At 35.9% G+C, this 13,907-nt stretch overlaps 1 protein-coding gene across 7 annotated transcripts in view; it reads right to left on the bottom strand.

Annotated features, from left to right (window-relative positions):
* Positions 1-13,907, bottom strand: part of KDM4C (lysine demethylase 4C) — a 273,236-nt gene that overhangs the window by 25,606 nt on the left and 233,723 nt on the right. For all 7 annotated transcript variants that reach the window (XR_008463874.1, XM_054186217.1, XM_054186216.1 and 4 more), the window contains one exon: positions 6,174-6,359. Coding sequence is in view for 6 of the 7 variants with exons in the window: in XM_054186217.1 (XP_054042192.1) it covers positions 6,174-6,359 (186 nt within the window). In the remaining variant the exon portion in view is untranslated. The remainder of the gene's footprint in view (positions 1-6,173; positions 6,360-13,907) is intronic.

Below are 13,907 nucleotides of genomic sequence, written 5' to 3' on the forward strand. Positions count from 1 at the left end.
AAATAAAATCAAGCGTTTCTCATTCTAATAACACAAGGAATGCACTTCCTTCTTATGATCCTGACTGTCTGTTCATTACCCCACAAAGATCTATTTCTTTATGCAAAAGTGAATGATTATGACCTTCTCTATATCTGAACAGTTGAGCTTTTCTTATAACGGAAGATGCTACCACATGGGGCAACTACACTGGTATATACTAAGCACAATTTTTTTTATTAGAAATGTTTATATAAACAGCATGAAAATACTTTATTACATTTGCTGAAGTAATTACTCAATTTCCTAGCACTGTTTTTCAAACGTTCAAAGCAGTGAATTCTTCTATCAGTATCATAATCTTCAAAAATGCCTGTGAAAATCTGGAAAATGCTAGAGCTTTAGAATTTTTAGCCCTAACCAAGAGAGAACCAAGGACAGCATCAATTCTTTTTGTTAGACTCCAAGAATTAACAGTAATAACAATGCTTTTGGGGAAGAGGAAAAACTCATCCTAAACTTGAACGCTTCTGTTTTTGTGGAGACTGTAGTCACTATCGTGCCTCTTTCTTGGACCAATTTCCGGGATTTAGGATTTTTAAACCCCTCTGCTCCTGCAAACTAAGGGCAAACCAAGTACAAATATTCTGTACAATTTCTGGAGACAGTGCACTAAATCTCTGTGTATCAGAGCTCTGCCTGACATACACATTTGGAGGATTTAGTTGAGGTCACCTCAGATAGTAAAACCCAATGATGTTTCTAAAGCATTTTCAAGTTTACCTAGAAATAATGTTCTGAGCATACTCAAAAATTATTTAACTGTTTTCATACATAATATGCAATAAATACATATATATTACCTAAAATATAACACATATATAGTATATATTATATGTGTAATATATAATACATAATTACGTATATTACATAAAAATACATATATAATAAAATTGTTTCTTCCTCATTTTACCTGTCTAAGTAGCAGCATTAACTACATAAATAAGAATTTACTGGTATTTTCACAGGAGTGATAACATGTCAATTAGCACTTTTTACCAATCTTGAAACATACGTAAACATAAATGTTAATTTACCTTTCAATTCTTGCCTTTAGTCTATTTAGTTATTGGGAGAAGGGATGTGGGGAGAAATCAGAAGTAAACTGGAGAGCATAAATTGATTTACTTACATGAGATAATAGAAAAAGTTTGATATTATAGTACAGAAGCCCAAGGAGAAACAGCTCTATTAAAAGGTTTAAATGTTTTTAAAGCCTGAAGTTGGAACTCTTCAGAGAAGATAGAAGGCAAAATACAATATTTTAAGAGACCATACAGACTCATTTAATGATAAAATTTTCAGAGAAGAAATGCCACTGCTCATTAGAACAAATAATAAAAACTAGAAATGCATCCTAGCTCAAGGAGAAGATTATTTTTTAGTATGTTATCTTAGTAGGATTCTTGATTTATTTCTCAGGAAAAATATTGACAAGCACACTCTGCAATTGATTGCATGTCCCAGAAAACATTTCCTGCCAGAAAAATCTTAAGAATTTATTGATGTTAAGAATGTCATTTTTGATCAGAAAGGACAGTTGTTATGTAAGGGAGTCTATCAGATTAAAGAAGCAGCTGTGGTAGTTACCAGATTATTGAGAAAGCTTTAAAAGGTTTAAAAAGCATGGTTTTCTTTAACAGTACCTAAGCCAAGGATGAACTAAAACAGTGGCAGAAATACAGAAACAACCAGATATGAAAAAAAAGTTAACCTCCCCTTCTGTGTGCAAACTTCAAAAATGAGGAAAAATTACTTTCTCCTTCATTTTCTGTATGGTAGGACACAAAATCTTCTTAAATAAAATACATAAACTACATGTATATGAAATCATAATAACTATCATGAAATAGGCATCTGATGTATATCTAGAAACTTAGTCTCTGACTACAGTTTTTAATGGGGGATCATCAAAATTCTGAGGCTTATTTGATACATGAACATAACTCTCCTTTCATCCTTCTAAGCTCAGAACTGCAATTTAGGTATAGAAATGATGCATGACATTTCAAAAATATGCCGGCTCATGATTTTTGAATAATATGTCCTTCCTAAGGCATGCCTTAGTCTCTCTGAAATGTTAAGAGACTGGCAGTAGTTAGCAGACAGTGGCAAAGGACAACACGGCATTGCTCAGGTATTCAACAGAGAAAAGCTACAGCTTCCATTTGACAGCAACCCTTTGTTCTCTATATGTGTGCTACAGAGGTAAGAACTGGCCAATAATAGTAGAAGATAATGTGAAATATCTCAAAAAACATCAGCAGTAGATTTTTGCAAGTACTATCCAGTGGGTTTTTGCAACTCTTATCTTTGGCCTTTCTAAAGACAGTTCGTCCTTCAAAAGGCACGCAACTGGGGCTGCCTAGATGGTGTGATCTTCTGATCACACTTTCCAAATGAAGCATCAACTGTGAGTATATGTTTGCCTCCAGCTGGCTTTCTCTGACTCTCAGTGCTGGTTTTGCTAAATCTTGTATGGATCCCTCAGGGGTTTTTTTCCTGTTAGTACAGTTGCATACAACTTCTTTTTCTCATTTCCTTGAGTATGAAAGAGTTCTTTTAAACAAAACAATTCCATCTGCAGCACCTATTCTCAACTGTACTTCCAAGTGTTCTTGAAGTTTGATGACAAAAAGGCGTGCGGGATATGTTTCATGCCCAGAGACAGGCAAAATCAAACAGTAAAAATGAAAAACACCATGACCTACTGTCTATAAGTAGCAAATTGCAGAGCGTTCCTAGCACATTGACACTCCAATTCACATAACAAAATAACACAGGCTGCAACAGGAATTATCAAAAACATTCTGTATATAACAACTTTTCTGCTAGCAAATTTTTGTGTTATTTCTAAAGCTGTACCTTCAGCAAATATAAGAGGCACACTTAGTTTTGAGTCCATGCACCTCCAAAGCACATGTTTTTGAAAAGTCATATCAAAATTTAAAAACTCCAGTTCTTAGTATTAATATATTTGCTTCATTTGGCAGCACTATATGGATGCAAGGATTATGCTTTCCTTTTTGATTGTCTTTATGATGATTTTTCACCTGAAGACCCACCAGTGTTTTCTATGGTTGACATTAAAATAGTACTCCAGGAAAAAATCCTAAATACAATACAGAATCTGGTACCCAGTGAAAAAGACTTGTGGAAGTATACTGATGAATAATTTGGACACAATTTGCTTGAGATTACAGCCATAAATAATTTGGATGCATGCTGCACCTCATCATTGCAATGAGTCCTTGCCTGAGGTGAAGAGATACACTAATACTGGTAATAATACATAATTATCTGTACACAGGCAGGCTTTTCATTGAGCATCCTCACTGATTTACGTATTACAGTACCACTATAGATATATGTCATAATTTTTCCAAGTGCCCAGAAGCCATCCTTTGATTGTTGAGTTTTGGGTTATTTGTTTTTTAAACTTGAAGAAAGTAGCAATCACAGGTATTCACTGAGCATTTAGTCATTTACAATATCTAGAGGCTGTATTAGTGAAAAAACAGACAATTTAAATTTTGTTCCCTTGAAATGAGGAAAAATAATAGTGTCTTTGCTTTATGTACAATGTTTTCAACTGCTAAATACCAGAAGAGATTTTTTTTTTCTTGCTGACAAGACAATCTATTTCATTCCTGTAAAAATTCGTGAAGGGAATATATTTCAGTCTTCATGATGCCCTTGATCTGCTTTCAAGCAAAGAAGTTAAAACAGAGAAATGAAAGAAGTTCATTAGAAATAAGATACATTGCTATGCCTAATGGTGAAGAGCAATGTAATTTCTGCATGAAGGAATAGCTAATAGCTAAGAATAGCATAACAAAGAAACGAACGGTGAAAAAACTTCCAAAGACTTAAAGATGTGATTAGATTAATTACCCAAAAGACAGATTATAAAACCAAGCATATACAAACACATGGCAATCTCCTTTATCTCAGGAAAAAGTTAAGAATTTCACAGAAAAAGATTCTTTAACAAAATATCTGATCTTTCAAAATTTTGGCCCAGTGAAAAATACAAAAGCATTTTGATTTTTTTTCTCTTCTGCAAACCTGGTTTTGATTTGAGCCAGAGGGCATAAGTTAATAATACAGATTTTTTTCAAAAAGGTTGGTGCTGCATTTCAGGAAAGGACGTGGTACTCTCATTCCAAGCTACTTTGAACATCTCTTAAATACTAGCACACAAAATCCTGTACCTCCATAGTTGGTGAGGCTGGGTTTTTTTGACACTACCTAACACAGGTCAAGAAAATCACTAACGAGAAATGGATTTTATAGAAAAAAATGTGTCACACTATTACTATTGTGTTGGGTTTTTTTCAGATGAGTGCATGGTTTGTTTCTTACTATTCAAAATAATAGCTATTTAATAACTTCTTTCCAGAGAAAGCGTACACTAAGGAAGTTAAGTGCTGAAGTCTTCAGTCTTTTATATTAGATTGAAAGTATAAATTCTCCTTAAACAACCTACCTGGTTTTCATTCATATTTTGTAAGTATTTCTTTTAATAACATAAACACAGAAATGCCAGGAAAAAAAAGTCTGTTTAGGACAGATATACCACTATGTTAAGTGCTGTATAAACATAGAAGAAATAATCTGAAACTTACGCACATTTATCATTTAGTATTATAAAAGGGAATAAGATGAAGAAACACACATGCATTATTTAATAGCATAAGGGGACTCCAGCACCAGAGACAGATATATTAGAGGAAGTTGGAAAAGTTAAGGGACTGAGGAAGTGGCCACAATATACATATAAAATGGGAACAGGAGAAAGTATTATGCAGAAAGTCCTATTTGATCAGAGAATGATTTCCCAGCTACTGACACAAATCCCACTACCTAGATTATAAAGACTTGTCCCAACCAAATACTAGAAAATATTTGAGAAGAACAGCCCTACTTTTTTGAGCCATGATTTTAACTCAGTGATTTTCAACTAATGATAATGTTTTCCAAGAAAGACAGGAAAACTATCTTAAGCTGCCTGTAAAGATAGAGGTTTGTTTGTTTTTCAAACCAAACTCGTTTTCTGGAAAAATGTTTGACAAAACAAAAACCACATGAATTGTACTGGTTTCACAGGTTAATTCGTTTTGGAAAACAAAAATCTTTAAAAGGCTTAACAATTATGTGGAAGTCTTAAACAGGGACACACAACTTATTTCCCTTTTTAAGAACCACCAGACAGAACGTTCAGGACTGACAGATTGCTCTAGTTGGGAGGTATTACATTTTAGTACACTTGAAAGAAAATCTTACCCTTCAGTAGTCTTGTCATTAAAATCAAAGATTCACTGACAACCTCTTGAAACAAAGACATATATTATACAGACATTACCTAGGTTTATTTCTTTCACTTCTAATGTACAAAGGAAATAAAGTTTGCAACTTGAGAAATCTCAACTTGACTAACTTACCAAGCTAGTTCCTTAATAAGACTACGCTAAATCCTTCTAGTTTGCTAGAAAACAAAATACAGTTTTAAAAGCCCAAGATAAATGGGAAGAGTTCTCTCTTAACTGAGATAGTAACAATTAATTCGAATAAAAGACATTAAAATCTCCAAGACAATAATAACTAATTCTTCATGTGTCTCATCTAAAATTAAAGGTTACTCCTCAGCACAGACTAGAAATAAAAAGGCACAGTAATAACATGAATTTTCATGACATACCAGTGTTACCTTGCCAGATGACAGAAAAATTATAATTGGATATTTGTAAGACACTGTTTGTCTGCGGAACAAAGAACTTGCATAAATACCATATCCTTTATCTCACAGTATCTGTGAGTATTCGGAAGATACTGTGATCTGGGTATTTGTAATACACTCCAGGTTAACAAAACAGAGAATTCAAAGACTTGTTCTGGCTGTCAAAACAATACATTCAACAATGACACTAATGCAAAAATGTGTTAGGCATATCAAGTATCATTTCTCCAGGAAAAAACCTTCAAGATGTAATAGTTTGCTATGTATGGAAATACGATAGATGGAGCTATACATGGTGTGGATCCTTTCTTCCATTTTCTCTGGAAACATACTTTAATTCTGCAATTCCTGCAAATTCTGCAATTTTTAATAAATAAGGAAACACATTCCTTACCACACTTTGGTTGATCTTGTGCCTGAAACACGTCATGTAGACAACATATGGCCAGTCATCAGGTTCCATCAGCACTCCTGCAGCATGGGCACAGGTAACATGGAAAGAGGCCGGGCAGCATCCATAGGAACACTGAATGCAGGCACCAGAGATTTTCTTAATTCTCTGTCTGCAGAAGATACATTTCTGTAGAAGCAAAATAAACAGAATATTTACCATACTACCCCAACTCCATTGATTTCTGCAAGTATCACAAGGACTGAAATATTATTTTTGCTTCATTAATCACATTTAATACCGTGCCATACACATGGCAAAAGAACGAGCATTTATGAATTACAAGGTAATTTTGTAATACGATACTTAATGGATAGTATTTTTGCCTTTTTTATGTTAATGTGAAGATGATCTGTTCTGGTGCAACAGTAACAAAACTGATATATAGATCGCTATTTAATAGTTTAATTTCAAATTCCATACACTCCTCTGAAAATTAACCTGCTCCTCCTAAAACGAGTAAACCAAAAAACCTATACATAATTCTGCAAAAAGTAACAGCAAGATTCAAAAACGAGAACAGGCTCACAAGATGCAGGGTTATACAGGACTTCCACACATCATTTAACCTAGCCCCCTACTTTGAAGCTGGACTACATGTATACTTAGACAGTCTTTGGGAGATGGCTAATCCAACATGTTCGTGAAATGGTTTCTACAACATCCACAGATAGCCTGTTACAGTGGATAAATCTCCTCACAGAGAGCAATGTTTTCTTTATCTCAAGTCTTTGCATAATTCCACACCTGAAGGCTGTTCCTAAGCCCCTCTTCATTTTTTCTGGCCTGGTTTTCATTGTTTGTGTATTTGATATAATGGCGATTGAGTAGGCTGTATTTCCTCACTTCATATATTAAAACATCATGTCAACAGCCTTAGCAGTGTCAAGACATACGACTTTTTTCCCTTTTGCCAAAATGGAGACCACATCAAAATATTGTCACTATTTTGTAAGTGCCATAAGTAAGTGGCCCATATGAAACAATGAGAGGATATGAGCTAGGTTAACTAAGTCCAGGAAATAAGCTCCAGCATACTAAAAAAGACAGAGTATAAGATGACTGTCCAGCAAAAGATGATAGATAGAATAGCTTCTTTAGTAACTTGTATGGACAACTGCGTTACATCACAGACGGGAACTATCCTGCAAATGTTACTGACAATCATAACATTATCTCAGCTATTCTAAAATGCAGACATTTTATTTAATGACACAAACAGTGAATTCAATAATTTCAAATTCATAATGCTGGAATAGTGACTACTTCCATTTATTCTAAATTTGCTAGACAAAATTTGTTCAACACCCTCTTATCTGCCTATGCTGGGAACACAAGTAAGAATAATTTCGATTTGTTTTTTACGGTACAGTTAATAATCTAAAGTATTTCAAATTAAAAATCACATCAAATTCTTCTTCTCAGGTTACCAGAGAATTTTGTTCTATTGTTTATTAATTTCCATATTCTGAAAAAAATCTGCAGAAATTTTGTTGTACAATGCAGCACTTACATAGTTTCAATGGCTTCTGGCACTCAGTTTGCGACTGAAACAATGCTTTTTGCACACACTAGCCCTGTTAAATTCTTCAGTCATGCAGGGGTCCAGTTCACACATCACTGTGAACGTGAGAAACTTTTCAAGTTCTGTCTTCATACCTACCCTCCGAAAGTAAACAGCCTGCAGGGCTTCGCACACGCAGAAGCAACAGTAGCATCTGGCATCTGCAACTTTGTTAAAAATTTTACCTATCATTCCCTAAAAAGGACCAGAAGTCAACTCAAGTCGCTGTAGCAGCATCAGGTAGTAAGAGGCAAAGATGATTTCGCCATCAAGAGAAATGTTCCAGAGACTTCACTGATACGCTTCTATCTCATTGTGCATTTGTATTCATGTGCATGAAGCCATTTTCAAATAAGTCAAGTAACTGTTTCTCGAGGGAGTTAAGGATTTTTTTTTTATATGTCCCAGGAAAACGGGAATTCCAGAAAGAAAACACAGTTGAAATCTATTACATGTAATGTCTAGGCAATGAGTTCATGCATACAAACAGCTCCTTTTGAATGCTTTTTGACACAGTTATACACACAAATTCACCAGTCAGTGTAACAAAAGAAGAAAGACTGAAGTACGAAACATGTATGAGTATTAAAAATAAAAACGCAAAAAAAAAAAAAAGACTGTGTGTTCTGACTAAAACACTCCGAAAAACTCCTCAGTTTTACCATGAGTCTCAAACTTAGGCATGAATTCTGAAAAGTACACATATGCACAAGTAAAAGTCCAGTGTACAAGCAAATTCACATTGTGTTAACTGTATGGGCCCATTCAGAGATATGGCAAAAAGCTCCTTCATCTTTGAAAATATAAACCAAACCATTAATCTACCACATTTGATTCATAAATTCAGAATACACAGAATAAAAGCAGAAAAAAATATAAAAATCTGCTTTGTATAGACTTCTGGAACCTTAGCCGAGCTACATACCAAGCTGTATATTAGCTGTAAGCAGTAAATTGAACTGTGCCGTGTCTGACCCATACAGTCATTTCTTTCCCTCCCTAGCTTCCAACTAATAATGCTTTTCTCGTACTCTCACTTGGGGCTTTAAAGCATACGAATTTAAATGATTTTTTCACCTTTTTTTCCCCATGTTATTATTATTTTTTATAGTAAGGCGATATAGTAATAAAAATTATATGAATGTTTTATTCTCCTTTAAAAAAAAAAAAAAATCACTGAAAATGACCAAAGGAAAAAAGCATTCAAAATTACGAGAGGAGAGAGGGAACCACCAGCTGTGAGGAATGAGATTTCATTCTCCCTCCCACCCTTGCTGGAAGTCTGATTTTTGTAAGCTTGTAAAATGAAGGAATTGCACAGAACGGAAGTAGTCTTGAACCACTCCTGCAAAGGACAGAATATAAACACCTTTTTGTCTGGTCAGACCTTGTATTTAGATACGTGAGCTTGCTACTTCTGAAATTAAACAAGCTTGACATAACATGAACACATCTACTGAAATACAATCATGCTAATTCAATGCCCAACTGACAGCTTTTCAGTAGCCTGAAACTACAGCTGTTCCTACCAGCTAAAGCAAATTCAACATCGTAGATAGCTAGGAAGAATGTCATTTTGACTTAATGCTTGCTAGATACTAGGGCAAAGCAGAGACAATGGGGGAAGTAGCCGAGGATCAATCTTAATCATAGATTCGGATGCAAAATGAATTGGAGAATAAATAAAATTGTTTATATAACTAGAGATTAAGAATATAGGACAGAACAATGTACTGCAATTTTCTAGATGGGGAAGTGACCTCTTTTTGCCTCCAAAATGGAAAATATTCCACTGCAAATGGATTTCATAATCATGGAATAGGTCTTTAATATTAATAGCTTGCAAATATATATACAGAATGGATTTTAAAGAACAAGTCTGAGGAAACTGGATGCCAGTATTTTGCAGAAGAAAGCCCACTGATAGCTTTCATAATAACTTTCATGCATCCTTATATAAAGAATTTTATATTGCTTCACTAAAGAAGAGTAATATTTGCAAAACAAAATTCCAGTCTCTAACAGGATCATGAATTAAACACAGTTTCTGATGCAAGGATTAATTAAAATAAGCACAAGCTGAGGTTGTGGCAGAAAACTGGGGCTAGATTTTAGGAAACAATGGGGAGTATTGATTTCTCCCAAAAATATTTCTATGCCTTGTCAAGAAGAATGACTTATGTGAAGAAGCTCACTATAGTAAGGTATTAGATGCTATAAAAAGAAGCTAGTTCGACTCTAAAAATTGCTAAATTCCCAAATATTACTAAAAATGAACCCTTAAGAGCTCTTCTACTGCTGCAGATGGTTATTAATTACTACTCAGTAACTAAATTGTATACTCTCATCCTTTTTATATGTTTGGAATTTTGGGCCTTCTAGGTATCATTGGAAATAAACACTAAGACAGAGATAACATTGTAACATTTAGGAAATTAACAAAAAATCATGGGTAATTTTTTTTTCCTGTAAGATCTGCTTTACCATCCCCTGCATTTTGTGATGAATCTGCTTTGCTTCAGAATTTGTATTACCAGACAAGCAACATTGCTGTTGTGTATGAACACATTCTAGATATGAAATGTTGGTCCTACAGTAACCAATAGTAAAATACCCATTAATTTCAACTGAGCAAAGATTTCACAGAGAATATTGACAGAAGGAGCTTCACCAGCTTATCAACTGTTACAACTTGAGACATACAGTATAAAATGCACAGCGAAACTAATCTTTTCTTTCTCCAGTCCGAAGCCATAACATGGATTAGAAGTGAGAAAAGATTACAGTCTAGTTGTACTGCAAGAGTTGGTAGCAAGGTACTGGCACAAAGATTTGTTAACCATGCACAACACAATCAGAAGATACATACTACGAAGACATTTGACACATTATCTGCAGATCAGCAAGCGCATGTTGTCTGCACAACCACCTTTCAGAATACAAAGTCAGCACTTGATTTTGGCAGAGCGCATAGTGTGTTTCTATGGAAACAAGCTCATTACTTTTTTCATTTTATGTTTCCTTTTATTCATGATTAATCTAAACCAAGCTGAATATTTCAGCTATGAAACTGAGAGAGCTTAGAATCAGAACATGTGAAAAAAAAGAGTTTCTTAGATCATGTATTCCACTTCTTTGTTCAGCATGTTTAGACAATTATATAAAATTAACCAAGAATGTTGTTAGATAAAGTATCAAGAGACTACTTTGCATCCCTCTGGTATTTCAGACATAACAACCAGTACCTCAGGGGGAAAAAAACCTCAATGCTTGCAGAAAATTATTTGTAGTTTCTTACTCCTCAGTAAGTCTGCCTATAGCATGGGGCTATGGCAAATTAAAGGCGTCAGACATTATCTAGTTGTAGGTGAAATACTGTTAGTCATATATTCCAGCAAAGAAGTAAGCATAAAACTTGTGCATCAGTTACAATTAGAAACAGTAATATCAACTTCTAATAACTCTGAAATAAAGTAGCTCTGGATCTACTTTCAATGAGTGAACTCGCAAGTCATGTTGCTTAATTTTGAATTAAACATGAAAAGATCTTGAGACGGCGCCAAATATAGATATTGGTTTGAGACACAATTTTAAGAGCTGATAAAATATTATCAGGACTTATCAAAATCATGTATAAATACAGTATACATCTACTACTTCAGTGAAACTGCTAAGCTACCAATAGCTTTTTACTGCATAGGAAAGACAAACATACAGTGTAGAGTTAAAAAAAACCTTAGCTCTTCTGAAGCACAGATTGTGTGATTGTAATGAAAGAGTCCTTACACTGCAGGTTAAAAGAGAAAGAAAAACAATCAAAGAAAACAAAACACTTGGTGAAGAAGTTCTTACTTTAGAAAATGCCTGAAAAGGTTTATGTTCCTGTTATATGCTATGTAAACTCCTTAGCTGGTAAACGGTGAGTGTTGTGAGGCAAAAAGGAAGAAACAAAAGACTTTGTTAGAGCTCCAACTGTTGCCAGCCCAGTGACACTCACCACCACAATACCTACGACTATGCTGTATCTAGGGAAGTCAACTGCTGTATATTTATTTTCAGTATTCTTGAAGTCCTCAATATTTCTAATGAGATTTCAACAGCAAGCACTGCAGTTAAGTCCCTACCCCTTTTTTTCAGGCTACAGCAGTACCATTAGTGTTCTATGCTGTCAGAGATACCCAGAAAGCACTTGAGAGGTCTGTAATCCTACCCTAGAGATCTACTGATAAAAACACCATACATACATACCTACCTCTATTACCTCCTCAAATCTTATTTATCAATAAATATTAAAAGGAAAATACCCAATCACCAACACCTTTAAAAAGAAGAATCAGTACATATATAATGAATATGCTGCTAGCACATCATCGTTGAACACAAGAATACCCCCCTTTCCTTCCAGATTCATGCACACCACGTGACACAGAGAATTCAGGCATCCTACCTCTTCTTTTGCCCACTTCAGATCTACCTTCTTTCTGAAATAACATGTGACTGTGAGCCCTCACTTTATAAGGGGGCTCTCATGATTTCAGCTTAATTCTAGATTTTATGTATCCATATACACTTTTTCAGATATTTTTGACAGACAATGCTTCTTCCTCTGTAGCTTTGAAATGTTACATGTCTTCTTTTGTGTTTTTTTTTTCCTCATAATTTTCACAATTAAACACAGGCCCTTAAAAACTGTAATTTTATAGAAGCATTGTGCCTGTATTCAGTGCATTTCAGGTAACCTGAAATACATAAGAAATTGTTGATATGAGTATTGGAAGAGCAAAATTCCAGGAAGATAAATATGGGAGGTTAGAAAGAATCTCCTTTTCTTTGTTCTCCAGGAAGAAAGCATCTTTATTAAAATTTTGCCTTGGATTTGCATAGACCGGTTTGAATAGATGTGCCATTTACGCAAAGGCTAAAATACCTGACAAGCTGTGAAAGGCCATTTAGGCTGAAAAGGTGATGAGGCATCAATTCACTGCCTCACTGCTGCAGCCTCCACCAGATACAGTGGTTAGGGCTCCCAGTAACTGGGATGAAATTTAACAACTCAAAATGCTGGTCAATGCTTAACAAGTCAAAAGTACTCTGCACCTGGAGCAGATTAACACTGGACACAAGCATAAATTGGGAGAGGAGTGGCTGGAGAGCAGCCCTGCAGAGAGGATCTGGGGGTGCTGGTTGACAGCAGGCTCAGTAGGCGCCAGCAGTGTGTCCTGGCAGCCAAGAGAGCAAACTGCATCCTGGGGTGCATCAAACACGGTCAAGAGAAGTGATTGTCCCACCGTTTCAGCATTGGTGCGGCCTCACCTGGAGTACTCTGTGCCTTTCTGGGCCCCCATCACTTCAGAAGGATGTGAAGGTCCTTGAATGCGTCCAGAGGAGGGCAACAAAGCTGGTGAAAGGGCTGAAAGGCATGATTTATAAGGTGCATCTGAGGACTTTAGGATTGTGTAGTTTGGAGAAAAGGAGACTGAAGGGTGACCTCATTGCTCTCTACAGCTTCCTAGGAGGCGGAATGGGAAGGGAGCTGCTGGTCTCTTCTTCTCCCTATGACACACTGATATCATCACGGAATCACGGAACTTTTCAGAGTTGGAAGGGCCCTCTAGAGATCACCTAGTCCAACTGCCTTGCTAAAGCAGGATTGCCCGGAGTATGTTACTCAGGACTGCATCCAGGCGGGTCTTGAAAGTCTCCAGAGAAGGGGACTCCACAACCGCCCTGGGCAGCCTGTTCCAGTCTGTCACCTTCACCGTAGAGTTTTTTCTCATATTTGTTTGGAACTTCCTATGTTCCAGCTTGTGCCCGTTACCCCTCGTCCTGTTACTGGGAACCACTGAAAAGAGTCTGGCTCCATCCTCCTTAAACCCACCCTTTAGCTACTTGTAAATGTTAATAAGGTCTCCCCTTCTCTTCTCCAGGCTAAAGAGTCCCACCTCTCTCAGCCTTTCCTCGTAAGCGAGATGCTCCAATCTCTCAGTCATCTTTGTTGCCCTATGCTGGACTCTCTCCAGTAGTTCCCTGCTATGCGTGGAATGGTTCAAAGCTGTGTCAAGAGAGGTTTAGACAGGACTTTAGGAAGCACTTCTTTACCGAGAGGGTGATCA

The sequence above is a fragment of the Rissa tridactyla genome, chromosome Z (genome assembly GCF_028500815.1).
Source record: "Rissa tridactyla isolate bRisTri1 chromosome Z, bRisTri1.patW.cur.20221130, whole genome shotgun sequence".
Classification (NCBI taxonomy): Eukaryota; Metazoa; Chordata; class Aves; order Charadriiformes; family Laridae; genus Rissa; species Rissa tridactyla.